This window comes from Pagrus pagrus, assembly GCF_965226575.1.
Source record: "Pagrus pagrus genome assembly, chromosome: 12".
Lineage (NCBI taxonomy): Eukaryota > Metazoa > Chordata > Actinopteri > Spariformes > Sparidae > Pagrus > Pagrus pagrus.
This window is the reverse complement of record NC_140196.1, coordinates 30,867,617-30,881,730: the sequence shown is the minus strand read 5'-3', so window position 1 is coordinate 30,881,730 and position 14,114 is coordinate 30,867,617. Positions and strand designations below refer to the sequence as shown.

At 41.2% G+C, this 14,114-nt stretch overlaps 1 protein-coding gene across 4 annotated transcripts in view; it reads right to left on the bottom strand.

The window, feature by feature from the left end:
- LOC311266862 (xenotropic and polytropic retrovirus receptor 1 homolog) overlaps positions 1-14,114 on the bottom strand; it is a 128,161-nt gene that overhangs the window by 62,903 nt on the left and 51,144 nt on the right. For all 4 annotated transcript variants that reach the window (XR_014623774.1, XM_084369468.1, XM_084369466.1 and 1 more), the window contains exons 6-15: positions 13,129-13,212; positions 12,019-12,100; positions 11,184-11,273; positions 10,322-10,419; positions 9,790-9,969; positions 7,464-7,629; positions 7,160-7,354; positions 6,492-6,658; positions 6,210-6,349; positions 5,206-5,427 (exon numbers count right to left, since the gene is read on the bottom strand). Coding sequence is in view for 3 of the 4 variants with exons in the window: in XM_084369468.1 (XP_084225594.1) it covers positions 5,206-5,427; positions 6,210-6,349; positions 6,492-6,658; positions 7,160-7,354; positions 7,464-7,629; positions 9,790-9,969; positions 10,322-10,419; positions 11,184-11,273; positions 12,019-12,100; positions 13,129-13,212 (1,424 nt within the window). In the remaining variant the exon portion in view is untranslated. The remainder of the gene's footprint in view (positions 1-5,205; positions 5,428-6,209; positions 6,350-6,491; positions 6,659-7,159; positions 7,355-7,463; positions 7,630-9,789; positions 9,970-10,321; positions 10,420-11,183; positions 11,274-12,018; positions 12,101-13,128; positions 13,213-14,114) is intronic.

The following is a 14,114-nucleotide window of genomic DNA, read 5'->3' as shown; positions in this document are numbered from 1 at the left end:
TTCTCTGCAGAAAATGGTAGTGATTTATTAATTAGTATGGCCACCCCCCTTTTCTTGCCATATGAAGCATGAAATACTTGGTTTACCCATTCCCTTTTCAGTTTTTTATGTTCATTCTCATTCAGGTGAGTTTCTTGTATTAGTGCAATTGCACATTGTAGTTTCTTCAGCTGACTCAATATTTTCTTCCTCTTAATGGGATGATTTAAACCATGCACATTATAAGAAACAAGGTTCAACCTATTCATGATACTTTAAGATGTAAGCCTTCAACTCTGTTCCTCCTATAAATCAAAACAACTGTAAAATGACACACAGCGAAAAAACAAACAAACAATACACATCTCCCTATGAACTAATATACAACAATAACATACTATGACTCCCAAAAGTCCCATCATCAGAGAGATGTGGCAAAATCTCTCTGGGGAAATAGCACAATGTGCACCTGCAACTTCTCAGCTGTAATTAAGTTGCTGCTTACTCAAATTGAGCTTCAGTTTCGCTCATTCTACCAATTTTGACATTAATCTGTATAGGTAATACTTAAATCCCGTAACTAGCTCCTTTTATACTCTTTAAGCATTGTATTAGACAGATATTCAGATTGACCGTATTATAGATACCCTTCAGAATTGTCACTTATTTTCACCTTTAGTTTCCAGACTGTTGTCTAGTCCTTACCACTGTGAACCTCAGAGTTCATTGAATGAGAGCTTGTAGATCTGCCTCTGTGATGCGTGGCTGTCTCCTCTTCCCCTTCTGTCCTGACACCGCAGTCCAGCTGCCCTGCATCCTCACTCTCTGTAGTTTCTCCCACTTGTCCTCCTCCACATGAATCCCCATGTTCTTCAGCATGGGTGCAGCCTCCATCAGTGTGGCGAATGTCTTAGTCCCTGTTTCCAGAAACACCTTCAACTGTGCAGGGTATGGAGACTGTGCCTTTATGTTTTTCTCCTTCAATTTTTTTATTATATCCCGCACTTGTTTCCTTTTCTTCTGTATCTCGGTAGTGTAGTCTTGGTTGAAGTAGATGGTCCGTCCCTCATATGTTATTTTTTGTTTCCATGCTTGCTGTATGATGCAGTCTTTCACCTGGTGGTCTAAGAAGCGGGCAATGATGGCTCGCGGGGTGGCTGCGCTCTCTTTCGGTTTAGCAATCAGCGAGCGATGTGCTCTTTCGATGCGGATGTCCACGGCCGCTGGGATTTGTAATGATGAGCGGATGAAGTCAGTCACAAATCCTATAGTGTCATTTTTCTCCGAGCCCTCTGGGATACCATGTATCCGTATGTTGTTATGTCTCGCCCTCGACTCCAAATCGTCACATTTTGCAGCTAACATCGCCTCTTGGTGAAGAAGAAAGGCGACTGATCTTTCCAGCCGCACTGCCCTATCTTCAGTCTCCCCCAACCTTTCTTCCATGTCCACTGTTCTCTGCTCCAGCGAAGCAGTTCTCTCCATAAGCTTCTTTAGATTAGTTTCTAGTCTCACTAGAGCGTTCTTGTTGTCATTGGCCGCTTCTGTGTGCTCTTGTCTTAACTTGCGCAACTCCGCCAATATTACCGAGTCCTGTTCCCCACCGGCGGGTCCCTTATCCGGCATGGCTCCCATTGCCGAGTCCGTACCTTCAATATTCGCATTGTCCTTTTTGTTAGACCTTGTCTCCATCTTTTTTGCTGCCATTAACTTTCGTTATCAAGTTTCCTTGACTTTGGCCTGCTTTCTGTTGTTAATAATGTTTAAAAGAGCTAGTTTTAATTGGTTTCTTCGAGAGCTAACTTTTTAGGCTGTCTTATCCAACATGGCGCCACCGGAAGTCTCGGTACCAGTGGTTTTAATCACCTGCTGTAGAGCCTTCCTGTCCTGGGCCTTGATGAGCCATGCCAATTTGTGATGTTTCCAGTCAGGATGCTTTCTATCACTCCTCTGTGAAGGTTGAATTCAGCCGTCCGAAGTTTCTGTAGGAAGTCGAGCCTTTTCTGTGCTTTGAGTTGTGATGTGTGTGACCAATATAGGTGTTGTGGTGGTTGATTCCCATTAACCAAAAACTGGGTTTTGCTGAGGTTGAGCAGTACATTGTCTTCTGCAAGATGTATTTATGTAATACTTATTTGTATAGGGACAAGTATGTAGCATAACCTGCCACACACTACAGCATTTATAGCCAAAGCTATAGCCGAACTCAAATACTAAATACTAAAAAATACAGAAAGAAAAATATAAAACACAAGCTGTAATACAACACAATTAAAACACAAAGCACCAGATCATTCATGACTACATGACTGATGTTTGAGTTCTCCTGATGTCTGGAGTGCAGTCATGATGTACAGTGTAAACAGGAGGGGGCTGAGCACACAGCCCTGAGGAGCTCTGATGTTGACCACTAACACAGAGGAGGTGTGACTGCCCATCAGAGCTAACTTGGTCCAATATTCAGCTGCAGAGTGATGTACTCAAGCCCAGTGTTTAGTTTTCCAATGTTCAACATGTGTTTGAAAGGATTCCTTCTCCTATCTGTGTATTTTATAGATATGACATTACAACAATGTGATGGCCAGTTGCAATTATGATCCTGGAAAAACGTTAATTATGATGTTCCAGGAATGACACCAACACGGTGGTATCAGACCGCGCCATCAGCACATGTGAAGGTGCTATAAATAGCAACAGCTGTGTGATGTGGTCGTGTGAAATATCAGCTGTTCTGATGCCGACGTTAAATTGCACTGAGCTTCCTATTTTCTGTTCTTCTCAGTCTAATGACTGGTAGGGAACAGGTGTAGGAACACATGTCCATCGCCTCTGCATTTCATTGAGGTTCTGTTTCTTGCATTAATTACTCCTTTCATCTGCAGGCTGACTGTTGTCAGGAAAGAAGCCCTTGGAGCCTCTCCCCTCTCACCTGGCAAGGAGGACGTTGTTGTCTTTATAATAAAACCGTCGAATAGATGATTCCCAGGAGACCACCTTTTGTTATTTACAACTTTACAACACCATTTGTCCTCTTCCCCCCCAGAAGATAGATACATTCCTTTCTTTCAGGTCAATCGAGGTTCATCACAGATGAACTAACTCTCTAAAACATCAAGAGGAACAGAGAACTGTTTTGTGACAAAGATGTGTTATAACTGAATGTCTTTGCAATTGCAAATTAGATAACGACCGCTAATGTTCGGTGTCTCTCCTGATCTAATCAACAAACACACTCTCCAGAGTAAAAGTACTCTGGGGCCCTTCTCTTTGTTTTTCTATACCTCTTAACACTCAGTGATGGTTTACGACTATGTGTTCTCTTATCTGCCACATCCCAACCTATAACGGTTTCTGCACTCATCCAGATCTCAAGCAAGTTCTAAATAACCATTAAACCAGGATCTCATCCTCTAATTTTAACAAATTAGGAAACAGTGAAAGAAGTTCATAAAACTGTTTTTTCCCACGTTTCCAGGAGATGTTTTGTTCAATGTTTTTCTTGATTACCAGTAAATGTTTCTGATATGTTTTTTTAAACAAGTATTAAGCTAGAACTAAAAGAAATATGTATAAGTGATCAGTTCTACTGTATATTCAAGTTTTTATGTTTTAATCAAGTGTTAATTCCCTTTGAATTTAAGTGATTTTAATCATGTCATATTATTTCATGTTAGAAAAAGTCCACGTATTAAGCCATGGTGAAATTCTGGGAAAGGCGAAACACTATCTCGAAACATTAAAAACGATAGTTTAGTTTAATTAAGTTTCGTGAGTTTAGATTTATAATATCGTCTAAAGCGTGAATGCTGTCAGCCCGCCCCTTTCGTCCCGCCTGCCAGCCAGGATAAGAAAACAAAGAGACATCCCTCTCACTCGCGCTCTTATTCTTAAAACTTACACTTCAAACTCTTCTCTTTTCTTTTTAATTTTTCTACTCTTTACTTTGCAACACGCTCCAAGACAGCGATCTCCGCAGAATTGACCATGTGTTGATTTTTCCTCATTTTTATAATTTGCGGTGTTGACTCAATTTCTTTAATTGCTTTCACTTTTGTTATGTGCTAACAGAACAAAGTTCTGCTTTGATATTTTTTTTAATATATCGTTGAGTATCACAACCTGACTCAGAGGAAGTGAATTTAATCTAATTTATCTTGTATTAAGTAACAACGGAAGATCCGCCCAGCCAGCGTTTCATCCTCCAGTTATTTTATTCAAGAACGTTAAATTAATTTACGAATCAGAGCTTAAGTACCACCACTCGAAGCAACAAGAAGAACATTTTTATTAAGATCATCATCCTTGATAAAGACTTGCAGTAACGGGCTGCTTCAACAAACTGTGCGAGCGATCGACCAAGAATATCATCAGCTGAGGGCTGGACGAGTTGCGCTCTTCCTCCGACATTGGAACGAGGGCGTCACCCGCTGTGACATCGGACAAACCGCGACTTCCCACCAGCTATTGGACCGGCACTGCGAGCCCGCAGTCGAGCTATGAACACCGGAGGACAGACCCAAAGCTTGTGTGGAAAAATATTGGATTTCCATCAAGAAACGGGAAGATTACATCCAGAGAAACCGTCATTTGCAAGTTATGCCACACGACTACGAGCAACATGAGCGCACACCTTTGAGAATTAGGATGTGTGTATTTGAATGATAGAACATCAGCTTCTTCATTAAACATCATTGCTAGAATATTTCTGGCGTTATATCCTATCTATTTATATATATTTATTATACATTTCTGGCCATATCTATATATGTGTATCTGGCCTAATATCATTTCGATTTCCCTTCATGAAGTTTTGTATTGATTTGGTAAAACTTGTTGCAAATGTTACATAACAGATTTGGTTGAAGTGCCCTCTAGTGGAAGCGGGACGTAGGCCTAATAATAAGCTGGTATCGGTGTATATAATGATATAAAAAATTTTTTTAAAAAACATTAAAAAATTTGAATATTATTCGAATATTTAACATAAGAAGGATTAGAAATTCGAATATGATTTGAGGGGAGGATTGACAGCCCTTTTCCACACAGAGACCGATCTACACTTACCATAAGGAAATTTAATGTCACAGTCTTCCTGCCCGGTTCTTTCTAGATCTCCACCCCATATGGGCTTTAACAATATGTTATTCATCTGTAGCCAGTCTGCAGTAACCCACCACCATCACATATTTACATATCATGTTTCCGACTGTTGGCATTCAGACTCACTGTGAGGCCAGGCGGGGCCTGCGTAGACTCATGCTGTAGCTCCTCTTCCAGCTCTTCTTGCCTTGTCGGTTCCTGACTCCATCCTCCTGGTCCATCATCTGCTCCAGCAGGGTCTGGTCGTCAGCGTTGAGCGGAGCCACGCTGATGTCTCTGACGGCCCTGAACTCACCACAGTTATTCAGGTGCTCGTTCTCCAATCGGAAGAAGTTCCACACGAAACGTCTGGCAAGAAGAAACACTGGCTGTCAGCTGGACAATTTATACTGACAGACTACTTCACATATTTTCATACTTATAACAGTGGTGAATAACAATAGTCCACATCGTCATGACAGCCAATCATCATCACACACTGTGTCACACATGCTTTCTTCTCAATTAACTAAAAATAAAGTTAAATGAAAAATCCCACATTTATGATTTGAACGATTCAAGTATGTAGTCAGACAAAAAGCTGCTGAAGCAGTGTGAGTAGTGTTCATTCTGCAGCAGCAGCATTAAACATTACGATTAGAACTGTAAGAGAGCACTCGTACTGGCATAACCCCGACCCCTTCCCCAGAGCAGGGTTAGCCCCGACTGTACGGGGTTATCCCCTGAATATTGACTAAACACAGGGCTAAAAGGTGCCAGTGTAACAGGGAGCTGAGGAAATGAGTTGTGATGTGTCATTCTAGACTGTAACACTAGCTGTGTGTTCAGATTAAACCCTGGGCTAAGAAGTACAGTGTGAATCATATAGCCCCTGGCTTACACTAACCCTGAGTTAACAATGTTAAGGTTATGAAACATTAAGTCAACTCTACTTTGAGCTGTTTTCTCTTTGGTTTACTCTTTTACTCACCACAGGCCCACAGCTGTGTTTAGCAGGAAAAAGAATTTCCATGTTTGTATCTGATTATTAATACTGTGCAAACATTACAGAAGAGGAGCAGTAGAGTAGAAAGGCTGGAGATACATAAAAAGAGGAAAATGAATCAGGGGAGGACAGAAGGTGTGTTTACCTAAAGACCTCCATTGGGGCCAGTATAGTGGCCAGTATGTCAGAGATGCCGTGAAGCCCCGACACTGTGCTGAGGGTGACAGTTAAAGTCCATGAGAAACGCAACAGCACATCCTCCACTATGGCACTGTAGTAATAGGCCTGGATGTAGAGACAGAACAGGAAGAAACACAACATCACATTAAAGTTTATATTCTCAGGGACTGAAAGGGTCGAACTGTATCGAACAGTATCAGCCACTCTGCTGTAACACATGGAACTTCACCCCTGTGTGCACAAATACCTTGTGTGGGTAGACTATCTCCTCTCTCAGAAAGGTATTCTCCCCTGCATTGCGGTCGAACAGGCCCCAGTCCATCTTCAGATCCCAGACCAGCGTGTAACATGAGCTGACCACTAAACAGCTGATATACAAGTAGAAGAAGATCTGGGCGTCAGCATGGGCTTCAGCTGAGGAGGAGAGAGACACGAGTGTGAGCTTAGACAGCTAGCATAGCATCACATTTATATGTTTCAAAGCAACCAGTTTGTTTTTCTAATAGGCTCGTTTAAATGCAGTTTCTTGGTAACAGAGTCATGTTGTAACGTGTGCTGGATACAAGATCTGCGCTTAAGCTCGATGGACTTCCAGCTGTGTGAGGGGAGCTGTGTTCCTTCAGCTTGCAGAAGGCTTTTAATGTGAAACATCTTTGCAGGAAGTGATTACTTTAACTGATATCTTAACACCAGAGAACGGTGAAATGACTGGAATGAATGAATTTCTGAAGAAAATGCTTTTTCGAGTTGTGACTGTGAAACTTGTGTTCTGATCATTTGCATGACATGAGTCAGGGAAGGAGGCAGGAAGTGAAAACATCTTACTTAATTATGAAGAAACAGTCTCTAAAAAAGCTGTGGTTCATACAAAAGGCCTGAACTATCTAATGGACCTTTCAGTAAAGCTGTGTGTACCTTTATGTGTGCTGTATAGGGCAGCAAAGGTGACAACAAAGAAAGAAGTGGAATATTTCCCAGCATTGACCAGGTGAGGGAAGGCCCGTTTGGTGTCACGGTAACGTCGCAGACACTGGACAAATCGGAACCAAGCAGGAAGACACTGGATCACCGCACGGACACCATAGGAGTAGGAGTTACACACATCTTTACCTGTGGAGAACGACATGCACACAGTGTGGTCATGATGATGTGTGGGTCCGTCATCACTGGATCAGTGTTGTGGATGCCTGAAGTTGAATTCAACCGTTTTGAATCTCACCTGAACTGCTGATGAGTCCATCATGTTTTTTCCAGTCCAGTTCAAAACTGTAGAAACAGATCATGTACTCCAGATCCATCAGAACCACCCCCAGAGAGTTCAACTGGTCAGCCAGCCAGAAGTCTGCGAAGCCAACACGATGAAACGGAGCCGTCACCACTCGAAACTAGGACAGAAGGGGACAGAGAGGACAGAGAGGACAGGACAGGACAGGAGTGTTAGTGTTTGAAGCAGTTTCTATCACTTGTATGCTCAGTCAGGTTGAGTGACATCACTAGTTTCCATTCAATCATTCACTTGAAAGTGACCATTTTATTAGTCTTGTTATTATATTATGGTACTTTGGTGCTGTGATGAACTAATCTGGTATTGAAACATCTCTGACCGATAAGCAACAAAGATTTAAAAACACACTGTTCAGTTCCACACTGGAGGTGCCTGAAGGGTCTTACAACAAATGCACCACGACAACATACAGAGGATGTAGTGAGGACGATCCTGGCATGAGAGTATGGAGGTGAAAAGCCTAAATGTGAAACGATGGACAGTTCAAACATGAGGTAGCATTCAGACAGAAATCAGTCCTGGTGGGGACCCTGTGGCTTTAGGGTTGTGCGGCGCTGTGGGAGACTTATTCTATGGTTTGTTTGTGGGACAGAATGTTGTGAACTTTAAACCTGCCAGTTCAGCAGATGGAAGTAATGCACCTCAAAGCAGTCTGCCAAATGCCATTAAAGCAACATTATGTAGAAATTCAAAATCCCAGGTGTGTAATAGTTTGTTAGATGTAATGTAGGTGCTGACTACAAACAAAACTCAAAACATCATGTAAATGTGATGTCTTGAGGTAAACATGTATGTAACCCTGTGATCTTCACTGAAGTTACATAGTGCAGAAACAAGTGACAGACACCATTCAGCCTGTGAAGCTGTTAGTTTAAGGTCAAAAAGTTACATAATTTTGCTTTAATGTTTAACACTGAGGCCAGTGACATTGTGGGAGTGGAGCTGGACTCTCTGACGGTGGTGTCAGAGAGGAGGATGCTGTCCAAGTTACATGTCATCTTGGACGATGGCTCTCATCCACTCCATGACGTAGTGGTCAGCCACAGGAGTACATTCAGCACTAGAATGATCCCACCAAGATGCACCACAGAGCGTCACAGGAAATCATTCCTGCCTGTGGCTATCAAACTGTTTAATTCCTCGCTCTGAGTGTGGCATTATTGCTCTGTATGTACATTTCATGTATTTTTGTTTTGTTTTTGTTGATATTGATATTATTATTATTATAACTATTATTATTACTATTATCATCATCATCATCATCATTATTACTATTATTATTATTATTTCTGCATATTCTGAATTTTCAATGGGAGCAGCTGTAACACAAACAATTTCCCCTAGGGATAATAAAGCATTTCTGATTCTGATCTGATTCTGATTTAAACAACAAAGGAGAAGCTGCTATGTGGCTCTGCTACTAGCATGCTGGTCCTACAGAGACTGTCCACTCGACAGATGTAAAAAGAGCATTTTAAACTAGTGCACTTTCATGCTGCTGGTATGATCACCTGCCTATGTGACTGGCCTCTGCAACGTGACATCAGGTCGAGTTTCTTCAAAAGTTGATTCGCTTTCAACTTTTTCCAGCACCCTGTGTGGTCCGCACCGCCACAACGTAAACACACTACCCTCTTTGACCCAGGACTAGTAGAAGGGCAGTGTGAATCGTCAGCCCTACATACTGTGTTTACATGATATTACTCTATTTATAGAAAGCTTTACTACTGCTTCATTTCATCATCATTCATATCTACAGTATGTAAAGCGGAAATCAATGATTGGTTATTTGATTAGTTCATCAACAGACTAGCATCACCACATGGCAGTTGTATGCTGTCAAGATGCTGTTCCAGAGCTGTGACGTTGAATTGTGACCAGAATATTTTTTGCAGAATATTATGATGTCACAGATCATTTGGCCTTCTGGATATAAAATATGATGACTTCATCATTTCATCCTATAAGACATTTGTATGTAAATGTGAAAATAAGTTTTCTGCCAGTCAGCTGCAGCCTGACATTTATGGTCCGATACCTACAGGAGAACATAAGAGACGCATGTGAACCGCATCAATGGTCAATGACTTCTATGGACAGAGAAGGAATGTAAATATAAATTCTAATGCAGCTGCTCATAACTTAGATACAACAGAGAGCACCCTTTTCCCTGACATGTTAAATAGTGGATGTGTGAAATGGTTTCAAGTAAGTACAAGGACATAACACAATGCAGACTGTATAAACAGAGTAATGGTACCAGGAGTTTGAGCAGCCAGAAGCGTGACTTGTAGTAGCAGGTCTTTAAGGGGTTGATGAGGAAGAGGAAGAAGAGGCCGTAAAGAGCCAGAGGGTTAGCTTGCATTGGCACCAGGATGCTATCACTGAAGAGACAGGACAGCAGGCTGACGCACCACAATACCCCCAACAGACCTGCAATCTGCATAAACAGAGACACAGAATATTCATCAGCACTGATGTCCACAAGGTCAATGACACAACGTGTTAGCTCCTATAAAATCCTCAGTCATAGAAATGCTCCTGGTAACAAAGTGTACTTGTTTTCCACCAAAAATATTCCAAGTGTATTTATGGCCTGGACACGCTGACCTGTCATATTCCAGGAAGTAAAAACAGAGTCACTAGATGATTCAAATTTCAGACCTTTAAATCTTTAAATATTCTTCGATGCATTATTTATGTTGCATCTATACTTTGAGGATTGTGTGTGTGTGTGTGTGTGTGTGTGTGTGTGTGTGTGTGTGTGTGTGTGTGTGTGTGTGTGCTCATACCTCAAACAGATGTTGGTGGGACAGGTTGTTTCTGGGGTTGAGTTCAAAAATGAGGACATGGTTGACTCCTGCCTGTCTCCAGCCGTAAGTGTTGATGCCTGGAGGATAAAAACAATGAACCAACGGACAAACAGACAAACGGCTGCTGGTGTGTCATGTGATCAGAGCAGTATATAGATGATATCATTAACATGATATGAGACTCTATATGGTCTTATACTAGATACTGGATACTGGATACTGGTTGATATGTCTAAAGTGTTGTCATTTCATGTTTTTAAAGGCTCATTATTCATTACAGTAAAGTGACGTCATTCTCTGAACTCACCAGACTGTTCGACTTGTTCTCACACTTGTGTTTATATTGAGTGAAAGCATCAACAGTCATCCCTACAATTCTGTCACAATCAAGTTATTTGGTCAAAAATATTGTGATATTTGATTTTGTTGCCCAGTCCGAACATTTTATGAAGAGCTTTACGCTGGCCAAACATTTTTATTTATATTTATATGTATGTATTATTCAGGCCGTATCAGGTGTGATCATTTGAACAACGGACGGTCGGACTAATGAGGGAGTGACAGGGTGTGTATCAGAACCTGTGATAACAGAACCTGTACAGTGTGTGACATCACCACTGCAGCTGTGGATGGTTTATTTTTCATGTATAGTTTTAGTTGGACACAACTATGTTTGTTTGCTTACCTTCCTTCTCCTAAACTCAATGAATGCAAACTTGTCCCTAAGCTCAGTATCGTATTGTGTGTGACTGTGTGTGTGTGTGTGTGTGTGTGTGTGTGTGTGTGTGTGTGTTTGACTGTGTGTGTGACTGTGTGTGACTGTGTATGCGTGTGTGTGTACCTAACAGGAAGAGGAATTCTATTAAAAGGAAGCCTCCTCTGTAGATCCTGACCATAGGCCAGACATCTTCACTACGGATCATCACAGCTCCTGGCGACAGGGAGACAGACAGAGTGTGTGATGGATGGACAGAAAGAGACCAAGTATAAACATCAGCACCAGATCTTTCAGTAGAAAACTACTATTTTATTATTTATATCCTGAAACATCTTTTCTAACAGAAAAGTTTGACTGAAGAACTTCTAGATGACTACGATCTATCAATTCTACATCGGAGTCGTACTGAGCAAAGCTGTGTGGGTTCTCAAATGTTGACATTAGGTTACAGTATATAGTATATGGTAATATTTTCAGACAACCAGTCACAACCTGCTACTTTCTCTGAGTCTGTGACAGATTTTACACCAGGCCATGAGCACATTTAGCTTGTAAACCTGGAACTCATCAGATCGTTAGAGGATTCAGAAAGTACATTAAAGTGTCAGAAGTCAAATTATTAATCTCAGAGAAGTGGGACTTCTACAGGGAGCTAGACTAGAGGTTTCTTATTTTTTCTCTCATTACTAATTTTGAAGCAGTGATTCAGTTTTCTTGTCCTGAAACTGAAGTTAAGTGTGATCTGCTGTGAGCAGTGCCAACAAAAATATTCAAAGTATATTCATGGCCTGGACACGCTGACCTGTCATATTCCAGGAAGTAAAAACTGAGTCACTAGATGATTCAAATTTCAGACCTTTAAATCTTTAAATATTCTGCATCATTTATTTTGCATCTATACTTTGAGGATTGTGTGTGTGTGTGTGTGTGTGTGTGTGTGCGTGCGTGTGTGTATTACCTGTAATGACCACAGTGACTATTAAGACCAGGAACACTCCACAGTAAAGGCCAACTCTGAAGGTGGTCCAAGCAGGAGCAGGCTGCAGGCAGACAGACAGACACAGTCAGTGCCTCACAGCAAAATATACAATCAAAACATCACATTACTGTGTTTATTATTCAAATACAAACCAAACCTGCTCACTCTATAATAATTAAAACAACACTAATGTTCTGAGTCAGTAATTAAAATATCAAACAAAAATGAATTTGGACTTGGATGGTAAAAAGTGAACTTGACTGAAAGTCATTCTGTGTCTGATATTAAATGCACTTAAGTATCAAAACTACAAGTAACAGTTAATTACCGTATATGCAGTGAGGGGGCTGCCTATCAAAACTAAACAGTGTTTTGTGAAGGAGACCCTGATGCCCATCAGAGCATCAGGGTCTAGACCTGAAGAATCAACAGTCACATCAGATTCTGCTCTGATCTGGAGACCTTTACTGACTGGAGGAGAACTCAGAGATTAGAAAATGGATTTATCTTCAGTCCTGTTTATAAACCTGACTGCAGCAATGTCAGTGTTTTTGTCACATTTACTGTAATATTGACTGCTGGTTAGGTTTGAGTGCTGAATAGTGAGTGTTTACCTGAATTTAAAAAGCACACACTCTCTTTGTCTGCTGTTGCTGGCTAACGTTAGCTCAAGGCTAATGTAGTAAAGTAAAGGCAAACTAACACAAATGATCCTAATGTCAAACTCTCTTTGATGTTGGTTAATAAACCATTAAACAACTAGCACCGCTGATGAAAATCTATCTGACAACACTCAGACACAAATGTTCACACACAAGGTAGTTTTGAAGTTTTATTCATGTTAAGTTTTATCTCATTTACTGGCAACCCAATGAAACGCATCGTTACCGTGAGTCACTTTGAGTACTGTGAGTACTTTGGGTTTGAACATTGTTTAAAACATCTGGGATAATGTGAGGACACATCTCAACAACATATATAAACAAGGTCTAGTTTATTTTAGACATTTTAATGCAGAAGTCTTACATATCGTATCTTTAAGGATAGTGTGTGTGTGTGTGTGTGTGTGTGTGTGTGTGTGTGTGTTACCTGTGCAGCTCCCAGGGGAGGGACCCTCAGCCTCTTCATGGCTCTCTGCCTGTCACCACCTTCCAGCTCAGTTGTGACCAACGCCTAAAAGACACAGAATGAATCAAGAGGGCTGCTCTCTTCCTAACTGATAATAACTGATAATTAAAATGGCGATTATATTTTGTTGGATGAGCTCTTCTGTGGCTGAATTGACCAGGATTACTTCTGTTCTGTCCCGTTACATTGTTAAATGCCACTCTTACAAACCATTAATGTTTGTACATATTGCCGAGGTGAGGAGGATCGTAAAGTGTGCGATTTCATTTCATGAATGGATGGATGTTACGTGGCTGGAATATTTGGTAAGTACAGTATGAAGTAACGTAACGTTAACAGAATGGTTTCTGTTCCTGCCTGGCTGCCTTCAGTGTCCTGTCTCCATCGTGGATGAGGTGATGGCGTTTTATCTGTTAAGACTAGATAACTTTTGGGGAGAATAAACTGAAAACAGGTCAGATGAGAGGGGTCTGGCCATGTGAGACTAGATATGACTTGAATGCCACACTCGTCAGCCTCCGGTAAAATCAGCCGATCCACATTTAGCATTACCCCGGGACCACAAAGATTTAATGTTAGCCCATATTTTCTAACTCTATCGCCAGAGTTATGTGTGCAAGTGGAGAATTACTTTATAAACAAAAATATCTCTGATTTAACGTTAGTCTCTTAGTCTACACTGAAAAACATGACATTAATATAAAGTCTGATGCATGTATGGCTGCTTCATATCTAACATTAACGTACAGCAGTTACCTGTCTGTGTCAGTCTGTTTACTTTAGATTAAGAGGGATATTAAGAGGATTTAGATATTTTCAGCAGAAGTGGCCTCAGATGACGATGATGATTGACTCAGTGCATCTTCCATGCAGAACGGTGATGTCCTCCCCCGCGTGGTCGGTGGAGGCTGTGCAACTACTGGAGCCAAGTTCAGCCGATAACAACA